This window comes from Pseudophryne corroboree, chromosome 11, assembly GCF_028390025.1.
Source record: "Pseudophryne corroboree isolate aPseCor3 chromosome 11, aPseCor3.hap2, whole genome shotgun sequence".
NCBI classification, from domain to species: Eukaryota; Metazoa; Chordata; class Amphibia; order Anura; family Myobatrachidae; genus Pseudophryne; species Pseudophryne corroboree.
Genome location: NC_086454.1, coordinates 200163968 through 200183788, shown reverse-complemented (window position 1 = coordinate 200183788; position 19821 = coordinate 200163968). Strand labels below are relative to the sequence as shown.

The following is a 19821-nucleotide window of genomic DNA, read 5'->3' as shown; positions in this document are numbered from 1 at the left end:
ACTCCTGATGAGGAGGATATATGGGGACATGAAGGTATGCATCCTTTATGTCCAGTTACAACATAAAATCCCCACCTTCCAGACTGGAGATCACTGCCCGGAGCGATTCCATCTTGAATTTGAACCTTTTCAAGTACAGGTTTAGGGATTTTAGATTTAAAATGGGTCTGACCGAGCTATCCGGCTTCGGGACCACGAACAGGGTTAAATAGTACCGTTTTCCCTGTTGGACTAGGGGAACCGTGACAATCACTTGCTGTGACAATGCTTTTGAATTGCAGCTAACACTACTTCCCTCTCTGAGGGAAAGGCTGGCAAGGCCGATTTGAAAAATCGGCAAAGGGGCACCTCTTCGAATTCTAGTTTGTAGATTTGGGATACAATTTCCATCGCCCAAGGATCCACGTCTGACAGAAGCCAGACCTGGCTGAAGAGTCGAAGATGTGCCCCCACCGGTGCGGACTTCCTCAGTGGAGCCCCAGCGTCATGCGGTGGATTTAGTAGAAGACGGGGAGGACTTCTGTTCCTGGGAGATAGCCGAAGCAGGCGTTCTTTTCCCTCTACCCTTACCTCTGGTGAGGAAGGATGAGCCCCGACCTCTTCTTGACTTACGCGACCGAAAGGACTGCATCTGATATTGTGGAGTTTTCTTTTGCTGTGGGGGAACAAAAGGCAAAAAGGTAGATTTACCCGTGGTAGCTGTGGAAACCAGGTCCACGAGACCTTCCCCAAATAAAACTTCACCTTTGTAAGGTAAAACCTCCATATGCTTCTTTGAGTCTGCATCACCCGTCCATTGGCGGGTCCACAGGGCTCGCCTAGCAGAAATCGCCATGGCGTTGGCTCTTGAACCTAGCAGCCCAACGTCTCTCTGAGCGTCTCTCATATATAAGACTGCATCTTTAATGTGACCTAAGGTCAATAAAATGGTATCCCTATCTAGGGTATCAATGTCAGCTGACAAGGTATCTGTCCAAGCTGCAACCGCACTACATACCCATGCCGATGCTATTGCCGGTCTGAGTAAAGCCCCCGTATGTGTATAAATAGATTGTAAGGTAGTTTCCTGTCTGCAATCAGCAGGATCCTTGAGGGCTGCCGTGTTGGGAGACGGTAGCGCCACCTTCTTGGACAAGCGCGTTAAAGCCTTGTCCACCCTGGGCGAGGATTCCCACCGTACCCTGTCCTGTGCAGGGAAAGGATACGCCATAAGAATCCTCTTGGGAATCTGCAGTTTTTTGCCTGGAGTTTCCCAAGCTTTTTCAAATAACTCGTTCAGCTCATGAGAAAGGGGAAAGGTTACCTCAGGTTTCTTTTCCTTATACATACGCACCCTCGTGTCAGGGACAGAGGAGTCATCTGTGATATGCAAAACATCTTTTATTGCAATAATCATATAATTAATACTTTTGGCCACCCTTGGGTGTAACCTTGCATCATCGTAGTCGACACTGGAGTCAGAATCCGTTTCGGTATCAGTGTCTGCTATTTGGGATAGAGAACGTTTTTGAGACCCTGAAGGGCCCTGTGACACAGTCAAATCCATGGATTGACTCCCTGTTTTTTCCCTGGGCTCTGCTTTGTCCAACCTCTTATGCAATAAGGTCACATTTGCATTTAAAACATTCCACATGTCCAACCAATCAGGTGTCGGCGTTGCCGACGGAGACACCACAATCATCTGCTCCACCTCCTCCTTAGATGAGCCTTCCGCTTCAGACATGCCGACACACTTGTACCGACACCCCCACACACACAGGGATATTTATCTGGAGATAGTCCCCCAATAAGGCCATTAGGAGAGACAGAGAGAGAGTATGCCAGCACACACCCAGCGCCAACTGACACTGGAAAACAATTACCAGAATATATAGCGCTATTTTATATAATTATGTATAAAACACTCACTGCGCCTTACAAGTGCCCCCCTCCCCCCTCTTTTTTGCCCTGTGTCACTGTGTTCAGCAGGGGAGAGTCCAGGGAGCCAGCTTCTCTGCAGTGCTCTGTGGAGAAAATGGCGCTGGTTAGTGCTGTGGGACCAAGCTCCGCCCCCTCCAGCGGCGGGCTTCGGTCCCGCTCAATTTTATAATACTGGCGAGGGATTTATATAACTACCGTCTCCGCAGCCTATAATACTCATATGCCAGCCTTAGAGGTTTATATTGCTGCCCAGGGCGCCCCCCCTGCGCCCTGCACCCATCAGTGCCTGCTAATGTGTGTTGTGTGGGAGCAATGGCGCGCAGCGTTACCGCTGCGCGCTTACCTCAGGGAAGATCTGAAGTCTTCTGCCGCCTTGAAGTCTTCATTTCTTCTTATACTCACCCGGCTTCTATCTTCCGGCTCTGCGAGGAGGACGGCGGCGCGGCTCTGGGACGAACAGCGAGGGGAGACCTGCGTTCCGACTCCCTCTGGAGCTAATGGTGTCCAGTAGCCTAAGAAGCAGAGCCTATCACTTAAGTAGGTCTGCTTCTCTCTCCTCAGTCCCACGATGCAGGGAGCCTGTGGCCAGTAGTGCTCCCTGAAAATAAAAAAACCTAACAAAATAATTTTTTCAGAGAAACTCAGGAGAGCTCCCTGTAATGCACCCAGTCTCCTCTGAGCACAGGATCTAACTGAGGTCTGGAGGAGGGGCATAGAGGGAGGAGCCAGTGCACACCCATTCTAAAGTTCTTTATAGTGCCCATGTCTCCTGCGGAGCCCGTCTATACGCCATGGTCCTTACGGAGTCCCCAGCGTCCTCTAGGACCTAAGAGAAAAATAAATAGGATATGGTCACATTAGAACCTTATAAATACAGTTATTGGTAATATGAACTACAATTGTGAACTAGTGCTGTGAATCTACTCAGCATCATTAGGCTGAACAGCAAAACATACACAATTACGATCAATGCTCTAATAATAATCATCATCATACAGTCAATTTTACAATGAAATGGGTTTGAAATATCATTGTAGAATCCTGGTAAGTGTAAAGTGAGTAAAAAGTCTAACACCCCTCTACCACCACCAAAACCATAAGTAATGAAAGGAAAGAATGAACAAGGAGGGTAATTCAGACCTGATCGTAGTAACAAATTTGTTAGCAGTTGGGCAAAACCATGGGGGTAATTCCAAGTTGATCGCAGCAGGAAATTTTTTAGCAGTTGGGCAAAACCATGTGCACTGCAGGGGAGGCAGATATAACGTGCAGAGAGAGATAGATTTGGGTGTGGTGTGTTCAATCTGCAATCTAAATTGCAGTGTAAAAATAAAGCAGCCAGTATTTACCCTGCACAGAAACAAAATAACTCACCCAAATCTAACTCTCTCTGCAAATGTTATATCTGCCCCCCCCCCCTGCAGTGCACATGGTTTTGCCCAACTGCTGAAAAATTTCCTGCTGCGATCAACTTGGAATTACCCCCCATGTGCACTGCAGGGGAGGCAGATATAACATGTGCAGAGAGAGTTAGATTTGGGTGGGTTATTTTGTTTCTGTGCAGAGTAAATACTGCCTGCTTTATATCTACACTGCAATTTAGATTTCAGTTTGAACACACCCCACCCAAATCTAACTCTCTCTGCACATGGGCCCTCATTCCGAGTTGTTCGCTCGCAAGCTGCTTTTAGCAGCTTTGCACACGCTAAGCCGCCGCCTACTGGGAGTGAATCTTAGCTTATCAAAATTGCGAACGAAAGATTAGCAAAATTGCGAATAGACACTTCTTAGCAGTTTCTGAGTAGCTCCACACTTACTCGGCATCTGCGATCAGTTCAGTGCTTGTCGTTCCTGGTTTGACGTCACAAACACACCCAGCGTTCGCCCAGACACTAATCCGTTTCTCCAGCCACTCCCGCGTTTTTCACAGAAACGGTAGCGTTTTTTCGCACACACCCATAAAACGGCTAGTTTCCGCCCAGGAACACCCACTTCCTGTCAATCACATTACGATCACCAGAACGAAGAAAAAACCTCGTAATGCCGTGAGTAAAATACCTAACTGCATAGCAAATTTACTTGGCGCAGTCGCACTGCGGGCATTGCGCATGAGCATTAGCGACTAATCGCTCCGTTGCGAGAAAAAAATACAGAGCGAACAACTCGGAATGACCACCATGGTTTTGCCCAACTGCTAACAAATTTGCTGCTATGATCAGGTCTGAATTACCCCCAAAGCGATGATCAATTGTTCATATCTGATTATTTTGTTTAATAGTTTGTTCTAGCATATAAACTGTCTGTTCACATGCTTTGATATTTCATAGCCAAATGTGTTCCTATTTCAGCAAACCTATCCAATCACTGTGTAGTACTATGCAACTCTGGCAATACTACAACATGACATTTCTGCATTGTACTGAACATTTAGGATTAAATGTAATAGTCTTTGAGTTGCGGAAAGTGCTGAGATGTTGGCGACTTGTGTAAATTTAAGTGACAACTTTTTTTGTAAGGCAAATCCAGCAAAGTCGCCAAAATCTCAGCACCATAGGTGTATTTATAATGTGTGCAAGGTCAAGGGGAGCACATACCGCACACCCTGCACCCATATTATTATACTTACCCCTCCTAGATTTGTAAAGTTTAAAGTACTTATTAAGGGGTAGTCACATACATAAGGATTTATAAGTCAAAAGATCTTATTTTCTTTACCTTCTTCCTCTAATTGCTCCTATAGATGCAGCGTATTTCTGTACTTCCAAGACAGAGTAAATTCATTATTAACAAATGAGCCTTCAAGAAAGCGAACACGATTGTAATGTGATTTCCCCATCCACCAACACATTCCAGTGTGAGGTGCAAATTACACAAGACAAGACATGTTGACCTACAGGTCCTCTCTCAGTTTGCTCTGTGGGTTTTCTATTTTAATGTCAGCAAATATTTTTCAAAATGATTCACTTTATCAAAACAAATAAGAATGTATATCATCTAACCAATGGTCATTTCTAAAGAATGGCATGGCCAATGCCTTGGGGTAGGTGACATAGTCTATTGGATATTAGGATAGATACAGTATTAAAACCATAACAATACCAAACTACATAATATAAAAAGTTAAGCATACAATCTATCAGATGCTGTTACTTAATGTTGGTATATTTTAAATTGTTAACAAAATAATTTACTTGTGTTCCCAGACCATGGTATACTGAAACTTGTGGTCACAGACCAATAGTACACTGAAACTTGTGGTCGCAGACCAATAGTACATTAAAACTTGTGGTACCAGACCAATGGCACCAGTAGCGGATCTTGCCACGGGCAAGCAGTACTTTTGCCCGGGGCGCCGCCTTCCGGAGGGCGCCGCACCAGGGCAAGATCCGCTGCTGCAGTGTGTGCCCCCCGGCCCCCGCTGTCGCCCTGCTGCCGCTGGCCGCTGGGAAGGGAAACTAGACGCGTACGCGTCTAGTTTCCCTTCGTGGAGAGGTCCTTTACTGTGCGGTGCGCGATGACATCATCGCGCACCGCACGGCCAAGGTCCTCTCCTTGAAGGGAACTAGACGCTACGCGTCTAGTTTCTCTTCGTTGAAAGGACCTTTGATGTGCGGTGCGCGATGACGTCATCGCGCACCGCGCATCATTCCAGTCTGTACAGGGGCCGTAAATGACCACGCCCCCTGCATGAAGCCACGCCCCCCAAAGCCGCCCAGGGCGCCAGAAGCCCTGGAACCGGCCCTGAATGGCACACTGAAACGTGGGGTCCTAGGCAAATGGTACACCCTAACTAGAGGTCCCAGACCAATAGTACACTAAAACTTTGGTCCCAGACCAATGATATACCGAAAATCGTAGTCCCAGACTAATGGTACACTGACACTTGGGATCCCAGACCGATTGTATACTGAAAGTTGGTGTCCCAGATCACTTAATAAAACAATTAAACCTGTGGTACCAGACTAATGGCACACCGAAACTTATGGTACACTGAAATTTGTGGCCGCAGACCAATGGTATGCTGAAATTCTGGGTCCAGACCAAGGGAACACTGAAGCCTGTGGCTCCAGCACAATTATGCACTCAAACTAGGGATCCCAGACCAATAATACACTGAAACTTGACTTCCTAGTGCAATGGTATGCTGAAACTTGGGTTTGCAATAGAAAACGGACACCAGATCAATTGCACTCTTAAACATGGTGTCCCAGATCAAAACATGGTGTCCCAGATCAATGATGCTATTAAACTTGGGGTCCCAGATGAACAGTACACTGAAACTTTGGGACGCAGAACAATGGCACAGTGCTATGCTGAAACTTGGTGTCACAGACTGGTGGCACAATGAACTTGGGGTCTGAGACAAATGACTCAGTGAAATTTATGGTCGCTGGCCAATGGCACACTGAAACTTGGGGTCGCAGCTGCAAAATGGTTGTACAACACCATTTTAAGTAATACAATGCTCTGTATATATTGGTGTGTGTGCACAGTGAAGTCACAGTGCATTTAAACGGAGATTAGTAATCAGCAAATATCAGCTATGTACCAAAGAAATGAACTGGTAACCTAGCAAACAGTACTGCTTTAGGTATAATATTTCTGCTATCCTAATTTAACTTCTAATACTCTCAATTTCCTGTTCCATATTGTGGAAAGTGACTGTGATTTGCTAGCATTTTAAAAGGCTTTTTTCATCTGTATCTTTACTGAACATCATTTTGTTCTGTTAAATTATTCTGGCAGTGCAAAATGTCAATATTCATAAAAACTGTGAAACTAGCTAGCCAGATCACTCAGGCTCTACTACAACATAAATTAATATGTAAATGTTACCATGATATGGATAAAGAGGCCACTGTCATGCAAAAATGAAATGTCAATTCATTAACTTTAAACCTCTAAAGTACTTTATATATCAATTATATACAATTCAGACAAAGCATTATTTTAATTATGGATTGTTTCAATTCACTTTTCTGTATTATCATATTAGTAAAACTCAGCAATCACGATTATATAATGGTCTTGTACAAATACATATTTAAAATACGGCTTTGCTCGTATCCGTCTTAACCCGGACATCTTGGGCTTCACCGTCAAGGACTCGCAATATAAACTCTCCCTCTTTGCCGACTACGTTCTTCTCACACTTACCAATCCGATAATCCCTCTGCCTAATCTATTCAAGGAACTAACCTTATATGGGGACCTCTCCGGTTATAGAATTAATAATGAGAAATCCGAAGCCCTCCCCTTACACATCTCAACGGACACATTGACTCTGCTCAAAAGTAATTTTGATTTCACTTGGCGTCACAGCTCCATTAACTATTTAGGTATCCATATTACTAAATCGTACCATTCCTTATTCGGATCGAACTACCCCTTATTTAAAGAAATATCTCAGGGCATTCAATCTTGGTGAAATCTCTTGAATAGGCAGGATCAATGCTATTAAAATGAATGTACTCCCCAAATTATTATACCTTTTCCAGACCCTACCTACCCCCCCCCCCCCGTACTCTGAAAACCCTCCAAACTCAATTCTGTAAATTGATATGGAACGATAAAAAGCCTAGGTTACGCAGGGAAACTCTTCAGAAAAGTTCCATATGTGGTGGCTTGGGCCTTCCCTCTATTACAAGATACTACTATGCCACGGTCCTGAGTCAATTAGTCGCTTGGCATTCTCCGCGTTGTCTGAAATGGTGGGTGGACCTGGAAAGCGACCTGGCCCAGGTTGATTCTATTTCTAACCTCCCGTGGCTTCCTAGAATTCACCGGCCTATGAACATCAAGTCTATTCCTACAGTATCTCTCACATTGTCGGTCTGGGACTCACAACACAATAAGCTATCTCTCTATACATACCCCTCCCCTCTAACCCCTATCTGGAATAATCCCTCCTTCCTCCTGGGTCGTTCCCCTCATATGGCCTCTATTTGGTCAAGCGCAGGTATCACTCATCTACATCACTTCCTCCACAATAACACACCCTACTCCTTTGCAGACCTTCAAGCAAAACACTCTATCCCCACGTCTTCGTTCTACCAATACCTCCAAATCCGAAACTTTGCTCTGTCTGCTACGAGAAAAACGCCTCTTTCTACTCTTCCGACCCCTATAGAACGTCTTTGTATTTATCGCTCTATGGACCGAGGCATTTTTTCTACTTTATATCAAACTATCTTGACACCCGTCCCCCCTTCTCGTGCCCCACATGAAACCGCCTGGAAACGGATCTGGGAACCCCCCTGAAGAGGAAGAATGGGACGGTATACGTTCAAATATAAGTGCTCAATCAGCGTGTCCGTTAAAGAAAACTCCTACAAGGTATATACACGGTGGTATCTTGTTCCAGACCGCTTACACCAAATGTACCCCAACATGCCCAACCTTTGCTGGCGCCAATGTGGTCAAATTGGATCATATTTTCACATCTGGTGGAGTTGTCCCAAGCTTGCTCCATTCTGGACCTTGGTCCAAAATTTTATTAATTCAGTTATTCCCTTTTGCCCCTCACTCTCACCCAAGGTGCTTCTTTTGTGTGCTCCAGCCTGTCAACTATCTAGATCCGAAAACAAATTGGTACTTCATATCTCTTGTGCTGCTAAGCTTCAAATTGCTAAATCTTGGACTCAAATCTCTCCTCCCACGCGTCAGGAACTTGTGAACCGTATTTGGTTTGTGGCAAGGCTGGAACATCTTTCATCTATGCTGAACAACACCGTGGATAAATTTCATGATATATGGAAAATAAGAATTTACTTACCGATAATTCTATTTCTCGGAGTCCGTAGTGGATGCTGGGGTTCCTGAAAGGACCATGGGGAATAGCGGCTCCGCAGGAGACAGGGCACAAAAAGTAAAGCTTTAGGATCAGGTGGTGTGCACTGGCTCCTCCCCCTATGACCCTCCTCCAAGCCTCAGTTAGGTACTGTGCCCGGACGAGCGTACACAATAAGGAAGGATTTATGAATCCCGGGTAAGACTCATACCAGCCACACCAATCACACTGTACAACCTGTGATCTGAACCCAGTTAACAGTATGATAACAGCGGAGCCTCTGAAAAGATGGCTCACAACAATAATAACCCGATTTTTGTAACTATGTACAAGTAATGCAGATAATCCGCACTTGGGATGGGCGCCCAGCATCCACTACGGACTCCGAGAAATAGAATTATCGGTAAGTAAATTCTTATTTTCTCTATCGTCCTAGTGGATGCTGGGGTTCCTGAAAGGACCATGGGGATTATACCAAAGCTCCCAAACGGGCGGGAGAGTGCGGATGACTCTGCAGCACCGAATGAGAGAACTCCAGGTCCTCCTTAGCCAGGGTATCAAATTTGTAGGATTTTACAAACGTGTTTGCCCCTGACTAAATAGCCGCTCGGCAAAGTTGTAAAGCCGAGACCCCTCGGGCAGCCGCCCAAGATGAGCCCACCTTCCTTGTGGAATGGGCATTTACATATTTTGGCTGTGGCAGGCCTGCCACAGAATGTGCAAGCTGAATTGTATTACACATCCAACTAGCAAAAGTCTGCTTAAAAACAAGAGCACCCAGTTTGTTGGGTGCATACAGGATAACAGCAAGTCAGTTTTCCTGACTCCAGCCGTCCTGGAACCTATATTTTCAGGGCCCTGACCACATCTAGCAACTTGGAGTCCTCCAAGTCCCTAGTAGGCGCAAGACACCACAATAAGCTGGTTCAGGTGAAACACTGACACCACCTTAGGGAGAGAACTGGGGACGAGTCCGCAGCTCTGCCCTGTCCGAATGGACAAACAGATATGGGCTTTTTTGAGAGAAAAAAAAAAACCACCAATTTGACACTCGCCTGGTCCAGGCCAGGTCCAAGAGCATGTTCGCTTTTCATGTGAGATGCTTCAAATCCACAGATTTGACTGGTTTTAAACCAATGTGTTTTGAGGAATCCCAGAACTACGTTGAGATCCCACAGTGCCACTGGAGGCACAAAAGGGGGTTGTATATGCAATACTCCCTTGACAAACTTCTGGACTTCAGGAACTGAAGCCAATTCTTTCTGGAAGAAAAATCGACAGGGCCGAAATTTGAACCTTAATGGACCCCAATTTGAGGCCCATAGACACTCCTGTTTGCAAGAAATGCAGGAATCGACCGAGTTGAAATTTCTTCGTGGGGCCTTCCTGGCCTCACACCACGCAACATATTTTCGCCACATGTGGTGATAATGTTGTGCGGTCACCTCCTTTCTGGCTTTGACCAGGGTAGGAATGACCTCTTCCTGAATGCCTTTTCCCTTAGGATCCGGCGTTCCACCGCCATGCCGTCAAACGCAGCTGCGGTAAGTCTTGGAACAGACATGGTACTTGCTGAAACAAGTCCCTTCTTAGCGGCAGAGGCCATAAGTCCTCTGTGAGCATCTCTTGAAGTTCCGGGTACCAAGTCCTTCTTGGCCAATCCGGAGCCATGAGTATAGTTCTTACTCCTCTACGTCTTATAATTCTCAGTACCTTAGGTATGAAAAGCAGAGGATGGAACACATACACCGACTGGTACACCCACGGTGTTACCAGAACGTCCACAGCTATTGCCTGAGGGTCTCTTAACCTGGCGCAATACCTGTCCCGTTTTTTGTTCAGACGGGACGCCATCATGTCCACCTTTGGTAATTCCCAACGGTTTACAATTATGTGGAAAACTTCCCCATGAAGTTCCCACTCTGCCGGGTGGAGGTCGTGCCTACTGAGGAAGTCTGCTTCCCAGTTTCCATTCCCGGAATGAAACACTGCTGACAGTGCTATCACATGATTTTCCGCCCAGCGAAAAGTCCTTGCAGTTTTTGCCACTGCCCTCCTGCTTCTTGTGCCGCCCTGTCTATTTACGTGGGCGACTGCCGTGATGTTTTATCCCACTGGATCAATACCGGCTGACCTTGAAGCAGAGGTCTTGCTAAGCTTAGAGCATTATAAATTTACCCTTAGCTATATTTATGTGGAGAAAAATCTCCAGACTTGATCACACTCCCTGGAAATTTTTTCCTTGTGTGACTGCTCCCCAGCCTCTCGGGCTGGCCTCCGTGGTCACCAACATCCAAAACTGAATGCCGAATCTGCGGCCCTCTAGAAGATGAGCACTCTGTAACCACCACAGGAGAGACACCCTTGTCCTTGGATATAGGGTTATCCGCTGATGCATCTGAAGATGCGATCCGGACCATTTGTCCAGCAGATCCCACTGAAAAGTTCTTGCATGAAATCTGCCGACTGGAATTGCTTCGAAGGAAGTCACCATTTTTTTACCATGGCCCTTGTGCAATGATGCACTGATTTTAGGAGGTTCCTGACTAGCTCGGATAACTCCCTGGCTTTCTCTTCCGGGAGAAACACCTTTTTCTGGACTGTGTCCAGAATCATCCCTAAGCACAGGAGACTTGTTGTCGGGATCAGCTGCGATTTTGGAATATTTAGAATCCACCCCTGCTGTTGTAACAGTATCCGAGATAGTGCTACTCCGACCTCCAACTGTTCCCTGGACTTTGCCCTTATCAGGAGATCGTCCAAGTAAGGGATAATTAAGACGCCTTTTCTTCGAAGAAGAACCATCATTTCGGGCATTACCTTGGTAAAGACCCGGGGTGCCGTAGACAATCCAAACGGCAGCGTCTGAAACTGATAGTGACAGTTCTGTACCACGAACCTGAGGTACCCTTAGTGATAAGGGCAAATTTGGGACATGGAGGTAAGCATCCCTGATGTCTCGGGACACCAGATAGTCCCCTTCTTCCCGGTTCGTTATCACTGCTCTGAGTGACTCCATCTTGATTTGAACCTTTGTAAGTGTTCAAATTTTTTTTTTAGATTTAGAATAGGTCTCACCTAGCCTTCTGGCTTCAGTACCACAATATAGTGTGGAATAATACCCCCTTTTCTTGTTGTAGGAGGGGTAATTTAATTATCACCTGCTGGGAATACAGCTCGTGAATTTTTTCCCATACTGCCTCCTTGTCGGAGGGAGACCTTGGTAAAGCAGACTTCAGGAGCCTGCGCAGGGGAAACGTCTCGACATTCCAAACTGTACCCCTGGGATACTACTTGTAGGATCCAGGGGTCCTGTACGGTCCCAGCGTCATGCTGAGAGCTTGTCAGAAGCGGTGGAACGCTTCTGTTCCTGGGAATGGGCTGCCTGCTGCAGTCTTCTTCCCTTTCCTCTATCCCTGGGCAGATATGACTCTTATAGGGACGAAAGGACTGAAGCTGAAAAGACGGTGTCTTTTTCTGCAGAGATGTGACTTAGGGTAAAAACGGTGGATTTTCCAGCAGTTGCCGTGGCCACCAGGTCCGATGGACCGACCCCAAATAACTCCTCTTCCTTTATACGGCAATACACCTTTGTGCCGTTTGGAATCTGCATCACCTGACCACTGTCGTGTCCATAAACATCTTCTGGCAGATATGGACATCGCACTTACTCTTGATGCCAGAGTGCAAATATCCCTCTGTGCATCTCGCATATATAGAAATACATCCTTTAAATGCTCTATAGTCAATAAAATACTGTCCCTGTCAAGGGTATCAATATTTTTAGTCAGGGAATCCGACCAAGCCACCCCAGCTCTGCACATCCAGGCTGAGGCGATCGCTGGTCGCAGTATAACACCAGTATGTGTGTATATACTTTTTATGATATTTTTCCAGCCTCCTGTCAGCTGGCTCCTTGAGGACGGCCCTATCTATAGACGGTACCGCCACTTGTTCTGATAAGCGTGTGAGCGCCTTATCCACCCTAAGGGGTGTTTCCCAACGCGCCCTAACTTCTGGCGGGAAAGGGTATACCGCCCATATTTTCTATCGGGGGGAACCCACGCATCATCACACACTTCATTTAATTTATCTGATTCAGGAAAAACTACGGTAGTTTTTTCACATCCCACATAATACCCTCTTTTGTGGTACTTGTAGTATCAGAAATATGTAACACCTCCTTCATTGCCCTTAACGTGTGGCCCTAATAAGGAATACGTTTGTTTATTCACCGTCGACACTGGATTCAGTGTCCCTGTCTGTGTCTGTGTCGACCGACTAAAGTAAACGGGCGTTTTAAAACCCCTGACGGTGTTTTTGAGACGTCTGGACCGGTACTAATTGTTTGTCGGCCGTCTCATGTCGTCAACCGACCTTGGCGCGTGTTGACATTATCACGTAATTCCCTAAATAAGCCATCCATTCCGGTGTCGACTCCCTAGAGAGTGACATCACCATTACAGGCAATTGCTCCGCCTCCTCACCAACATCGTCCTCATACATGTCGACACACACGTACCGACACACAGCACACACACAGGGAATGCTCTGATAGAGGACAGGACCTACTAGCCCTTTGGAGAGACAGAGGGAGAGTTTGCCAGCACACACCAAAAACGCTATAATTATATAGGGACAACCTTATATAAGTGTTTTCCCTTATAGCATCTTTTTTATATATTTCTAACGCCAAATTAGTGCCCCCCCTCTCTGTTTTAACCCGGTTTCTGTAGTGCAGTGCAGGGGAGAGCCTGGGAGCCTTCCCTCCAGCCTTTCTGTGAGGGAAAATGGCGCTGTGTGCTGAGGAGATAGGCCCCGCCCCTTTTTCGGCGGCCTCGTCTCCCGCTCTTAACGGATTCTGGCAGGGGTTAAATATCTCCATATAGCCCCCGGAGGCTATATGTGAGGTATTTTTAGCCAAAAAAGGTTTTCATTTGCCTCCCAGGGCGCCCCCCTCCCAGCGCCCTGCACCCTCAGTGACTGCCGTGTGAAGTGTGCTGAGAGGAAAATGGCGCACAGCTGCAGTGCTGTGCGCTACCTTAAGAAGACTGAGGAGTCTTCTGCCGCCGATTCTGGACCTCTTCTCGTTTCAGCATCTGCAAGGGGGCCGGCGGCGAGGCTCCGGTGACCATCCAGGCTGTACCTGTGATCGTCCCTCTGGAGCTAATGTCCAGTAGCCAAGAAGCCAATCCATCCTGCACGCAGGTGAGTTCACTTCTTCTCCCCTAAGTCCCTCGTTGCAGTGATCCTGTTGCCAGCAGGACTCACTGTAAAATAAAAAACCTAAGCTAAACTTTTCTAAGCAGCTCTTTAGGAGAGCCACCTAGATTGCACCCTTCTCGGCCGGGCACAAAAATCTAACTGAGGCTTGGAGGAGGGTCATAGGGGGAGGAGCCAGTGCACACCACCTGATCCTAAAGCTTTACTTTTTGTGCCCTGTCTCCTGCGGAGCCGCTATTCCCCATGGTCCTTTCAGGAACCCCAGCATCCACTAGGACGATAGAGAAACCCTGGTACTCTGAATTCCAAATTAATCTACCAGGCCTCCGCTGATTTCTCCTCACTCCCTCTCTCGCCTTCCCCCCTTCACACTCGGCTCGCTCTCTCCTCTATGCTCTTTTCCTTTCTATTTCCCTTTCTCTCTTCCTGTCCTACTCCTCCCTTCTCTTCTTTCTTCCCCACGTTTTCTCTCCTCCTTGTATTGCTATAATTTTTCTTTTTTTTCTATCTCTCTAAACTGTCCCAGGTGTTCCACTGGCTGGCCCTGGCAAGTAATTTTTCTCCTATCCCCTCTTTTCTTTTCTTTTTGTTCTATGTATGGGAATCTGTCTATTACCAATTTTTTTTTTTTATACATATGATTCTCCTTCACCCACAATCAACTTTATAAATGTTAGGAAATTTTTGTATTTTCTTGTTTTCTCACGCTCTACTCTGATTTTATCCGTGTTTCTTTTATGTTATTATCGATTGTTTTATAAATAAAAAGGTTATGATTTAAAAAAAAAAATTTATATATATATATATATATGGCTTTGCTCAGGTTTAGATACACTACAATATGGAAGTGTCAAAATATACATTTATTTTTTTTTTTTATATTTTTATTGCACAAATATCACACAAAAAAAAAAAAAAAAGACATACAGATATTTTATATCACACTGTAATTCCTCCTAGTTTCACTTATACATTTAGTATTATCAGAGCATGGTGAATTAACGTGAATATTCTCACCAAGATCTTGGAGAAGGAGTGAAATTCCATATGCGTTAGGTGTTCTGCAAGTTCGCTTGGGTCCAGGTGATCAAACAGGAGAGATGTCTTCCTGATCCGGCCACCATGTCCTCGCTGTGTCACTTGTCTTTTCCAGCCATAAGAAGGGCTGTAACACAAAGTGGAAATTACTTTTTGCACTTTTTATTAAGGGATGAAAAATGACAGCAAACAAGCGTGTTTAATCAACTTAAAGTCTTTCCAGCATGTTGGGGTACAAAACAATGTCTGTATAGTCATTTTTCAGTGTTTTTATACAAGTTTGTAAAAAGTTGGAATAAACACTTTTGCCCCTCATGTGCAAGTTCAAAAACCTCTCTCCCATCAATACACCTCCCAATATTGAGATTGAGAAATTAAACTGAAACGGTCATCTCTATATTGGCCAATTTATGCTGTTTAAACCTCGACAAGTGCATGATTATTCATTAGAAGGGATGTACAAGAGGTTTTGTACTACATCCCGTCATTTTTACCTTGGAATAAAGATTTTCCCTATCTTTTCACCTGCTCAGGGGAGAGTGCACAAACATACGCTAATTTCATCTAGACAAGAAATTAGGGTTTGGAATTGGATTGCAAATGTAATTCGCAGAGTGAGTTACCCATGAGAACGGCTCTTGGGACGTGACTCGCACGTAATTGGATTGACCCCAGTGTAAATATTTGAAAGAAATATTTTGAGGTCTGTCTGAATTTACTTTGCATCCATTTACAATAGGAACCAAATTCCCACAGAGAGAAGATCTGGGTGTGTGGTCTCTCCACCTCAGGCCAACCTCATATTGCAGATAGAATACACTAGACAAAACTATCAGGAGGTTCCCCTTCAATGAAATGTTAGTGACACATTAATATACAGTACACCATTATTTTGTAAAACCCATGCTTTCAGCTACAACAGCTATCTGCCATACAGATTTTAGGGATAGCCTTAAATGACATCTCCTTAATCCCCTGGCAGTAATTGTGACCTTTAAGCAGAAATATCTTGGAGCTCATCCTGTAGAGGGAGATTCAGACATGTCGTGTATAGCATTTGGCACCCTGCAGCATCCTGTGTGAGCTTTACGCTTTTACTTAGCAGCTTTTGCAGTATTTTAGATCCCTGGATCTCTGTTACATACACACTCTCGATGTCTATGAGACTGCTCTCTCTGCGGTTTCCGTTGTTTTCCAGTGCCCTCTTCAGGTCTCTAATTTGCTCTCCCAGTTCTGGATTGAGGTCAAACTCAGCTGGGTATTCAGCTATCCAGAACCTGCAAATATAACAGATGTATATTATGTTGTAAGATTGGGTTAGGATACAAATGAACTAGAGAACACATACTGAAAATTGTGAACTTATGTTAATATTATATATTGAATATTTACGATTGTTTACATCTAAAAATAATATAATCATAATCATCATCATCATCATCATCATCAGAGGGGGTAAACAAGCAGTTACCTCACAAGATGGCAGATCCGCTCTCTCTCTGCGTTATCACCAGCCTCTGAAGTGGAAAGTGGTCAAGGAAAACAGAAGTACAAATCTAACAATGATATGAAAAGAGACTAGAAATAAACGCTGATATGGTAATTACAGTTTGCTTTGCTATATTGTTTACTAAAATGATCACTGTAATGTAGATTTAATAAGGCTGATATAATATAATCCCATATAAACAACTTTACCAGTGGCATAAGAAGATACCTAGAGCAGAACGAACTAAAGGGCAAGGCAACGGAGGCAACAGCCTTGGGGACCTATTCATTATGAAATTTGGTGACCCGACAGAAATGGTTTGAAACTCAACACAAATTTCTGCGACTGACACTTATACACTGGAGCAATACAGTATTGCTAAGATGCCCAGGGCAGTAGAGAGCTGGGCTGGGCCCAGGTACTTTTCAGTGGGTGTGGCCTAATCGCAGGAGGCGTGGTCATGCACCCTTAGAAAAAAAATACAGAACTAAAAAACTGTATTTTAAGCACCTCCATGGCCACACTGCAACCCAGCACACAGCAGCATGTGCTGGGCTGAGGAGAAGAGCTGCAGCTGCTGCTGCCTGGTAAGGGGAATGGGGCCCGGGGCCCTACCGGACCCTCACTGGGCCCCTCCATCAAACATGAGCCCAGGCAATATGTACCCTATCCCCCCCCCCCCCCCTCTCTCTCTGCGCCACTGATGATGCCTGAACAACTGCTCCAAAAAGCAATAGAGGAATGGTATAATTACCAAATGGGAGTACATTATGAGCATACTGCAGAATTCCTTCACATCTTTTCTCAAAATGTGGCTCGCTTCAGTCTCATAGTTTAGTCAAACACTCCATAATCTATGATGTGGGTTTTTCAAGTGTTACCCTACAAGGAGCTTGTCCTGGTTTCTCTCGTTCAGCCTGAGGAAGTGGTCATGGACCACGAAATGCACATCTTCAAAAAGTAAAATTGCTACACCCAGTAAGACCCCTGTGACCGGCTATTCTTTCTCTTCTTTGTAATATTTTGTACAATTTATTTTATTTTTAATTATATTATTTCCAAAGTGTCAAGATGCCACTTTGATTATAGCTCAGATATTTTATGATCCAGTGAATACTTTTTGCAGGGGTATATGTTCTTCTTTTGACTGGATAAATGATGCATATGAATGCTTACTAAATACTGTATTTAGAATACTAAATAACATTCTCAAAACTTTTTGGTGTGTAGTAATTAAGTGACCAATATCCTCTGCAAATCCAACCCATACAGGTTACAAATACAATTTAAACCTGATGGACATCAGTCAAATAAGGTAATATTCTCTTCATCGTTTCTCAACATGTGGGCCCCTCGGGCTTCATGGTTCCTAATCTATTATGTAGATGTTTCATAGTGTTACCCTACATCAGGGGTGGGGAACCTGCTACCTTCCAGCTGTTGTTGAACTACACATCCCAGCATGCACTGCAACTATTTTAGCATGGCCAAATAACAAATCTGTAGCAGGGCATGCTGGTATGTGTAGTTCAACAAGAGCTGGAGGGCCAATGGTTCCCCACCCCTGCCCTACATGGAGATCTACCTCGTTCCCCTCTTCCTTTCCCTTCTAAATAAACAAGACTAGAAAATGAAGAACCCAAAGGGTTGTCTGCAATATATTAAAGGGATACAGAAAAAAAAAAAGATTTTAATATGCAGGGTGTACAAAAAAAAATACAATTTATTTACTTATTCCCTAAGTAGTGAAACATAAATTGTTACCTAAAATGCAGTACTGTAGATGTGTATAACACAACTATTTTCACCTAACCAAATATTCTTCCCCTATAGCTATTTGGAATCTTATGCCCTTAACCAAAATGTGCCAAATTCAAATCTTTCATCCAAACCCTAGATGACCTATAAACCATGAACACCAAAATCCTAACTCTTAGTCACTCCTACTGTACATTCAATCCACAGACACTTGAATAAACTGGACATATATTGTACTTTAAAACAATATGATACTCTACTTCAGTCCCCTTTGTATAATAGCCATTTACGTGTTGGTGTACTTTAGAAATGATGGCACGGGTCTGATTATTCTAGTTGTTGATAAAGAGACCTTAACTTGAATATTCTAAAATGTATGTTTCCAGCAACAAAGTTCTACAGCTCACATTAATATATGTTTGTGGAAACCTAATGAGGCAATGAACAGATACTCTTTCTGAACATGGATCAAATCAAACAAAGGAGCAAAAAAGGAGCAATTTGCAACTTGACAAAAACAGTGTTGCACTGCAGGAAGATTTAAAATGTGCAGAGAGAGATATAAAATTGGTAAGTGGTATCATAGGTCAACTCAAAATAACTCCAGTGTAAAAGCAAAGCTGCAAGTGTGGATCAAATCAAACAAAGGAGCAAAAAAGGAGCAATTTGCAACTTGACAAAAACAGTGTTGCACTGCAGGAAGATTTAAAATGTGCAGAGAGAGATATAAAATTGGTAAGTGGTATCATAGGTCAACTCAAAATAACTCCAGTGTAAAAGCAAAGCTGCAAGTGTCTGATTGCTACATGCAAAAGCAAAAACAATTTTTTCCCTGCATGCAAAAACAATAAATGCATTTGCACCACTTGCACTGCAACATGTTTTTGTTTTGTTTGTTTTTTGTTTTTATTACAGAAGCAAATTGCTCCTGTTTTTTTGGACCATATTCTGCATCAGTTGTAGTTTTGCTCAGGGTCGGACTGGCCCACAGGGGTACCAGGGAAACTACCGGTATGCCCCACTGCCTGAGGACCCACTCCTTCCTCTAGGGATCAGGTTCCAGACTGTGCACTTGTATTATACATGGTAGATATGTTGCATTACACTGCACTAGACTATTGTGTATTTCAAGCCTCTGTGGAGGCTGGCCACACCCCCTTTGTAGGCTGGCCACACCCCTAAGTATGGGCCCCCTATCATTGCTTCCCCCCGATGGGCCCTTCATGCCCCAGTCCGACACTGGTTTTGCTAAATTAGAAGATTTTTTTTTTACAAAATCTTCTCCTAAAGCCCTGGAATAAATGTATGCGGAACTTAAATAATGTGAAAAGGGTATGAAAACACCCGTTTTCACATTATTTTAGTAGATAAAAAAAAAAAAAAGATAAATCTATCCTTATCTCTCATGAATGATGACACCCTAACTTAAGTGTTTCAGGCCTTAAATACAGCTCTGGGTGTGCCCATTAGTCCCCGTGTGACTCAAGGGTGCCCGTCAGACCGCCAGTGCTAATAGACACGCTGGCTCTATCAAGCCTGGACAATGTGACCAGACTGTGAGCTCCATATAACAGAGGGAATTAATGGCATAACTGCGTCAAGT

General features: G+C 44.4%; 1 protein-coding gene across 6 annotated transcripts in view; it reads right to left on the bottom strand.

The window, feature by feature from the left end:
• The window catches only part of RASGRP2 (RAS guanyl releasing protein 2), a 432595-nt gene that overhangs the window by 219802 nt on the left and 192972 nt on the right, over positions 1-19821 (bottom strand). For all 6 annotated transcript variants that reach the window (XM_063945210.1, XM_063945215.1, XM_063945211.1 and 3 more), the window contains 3 exons: positions 16443-16493; positions 16117-16248; positions 14951-15098 (listed from right to left, as the gene is read on the bottom strand). In XM_063945210.1, coding sequence (XP_063801280.1) covers positions 14951-15098; positions 16117-16248; positions 16443-16493 — 331 coding nt within the window. The remainder of the gene's footprint in view (positions 1-14950; positions 15099-16116; positions 16249-16442; positions 16494-19821) is intronic.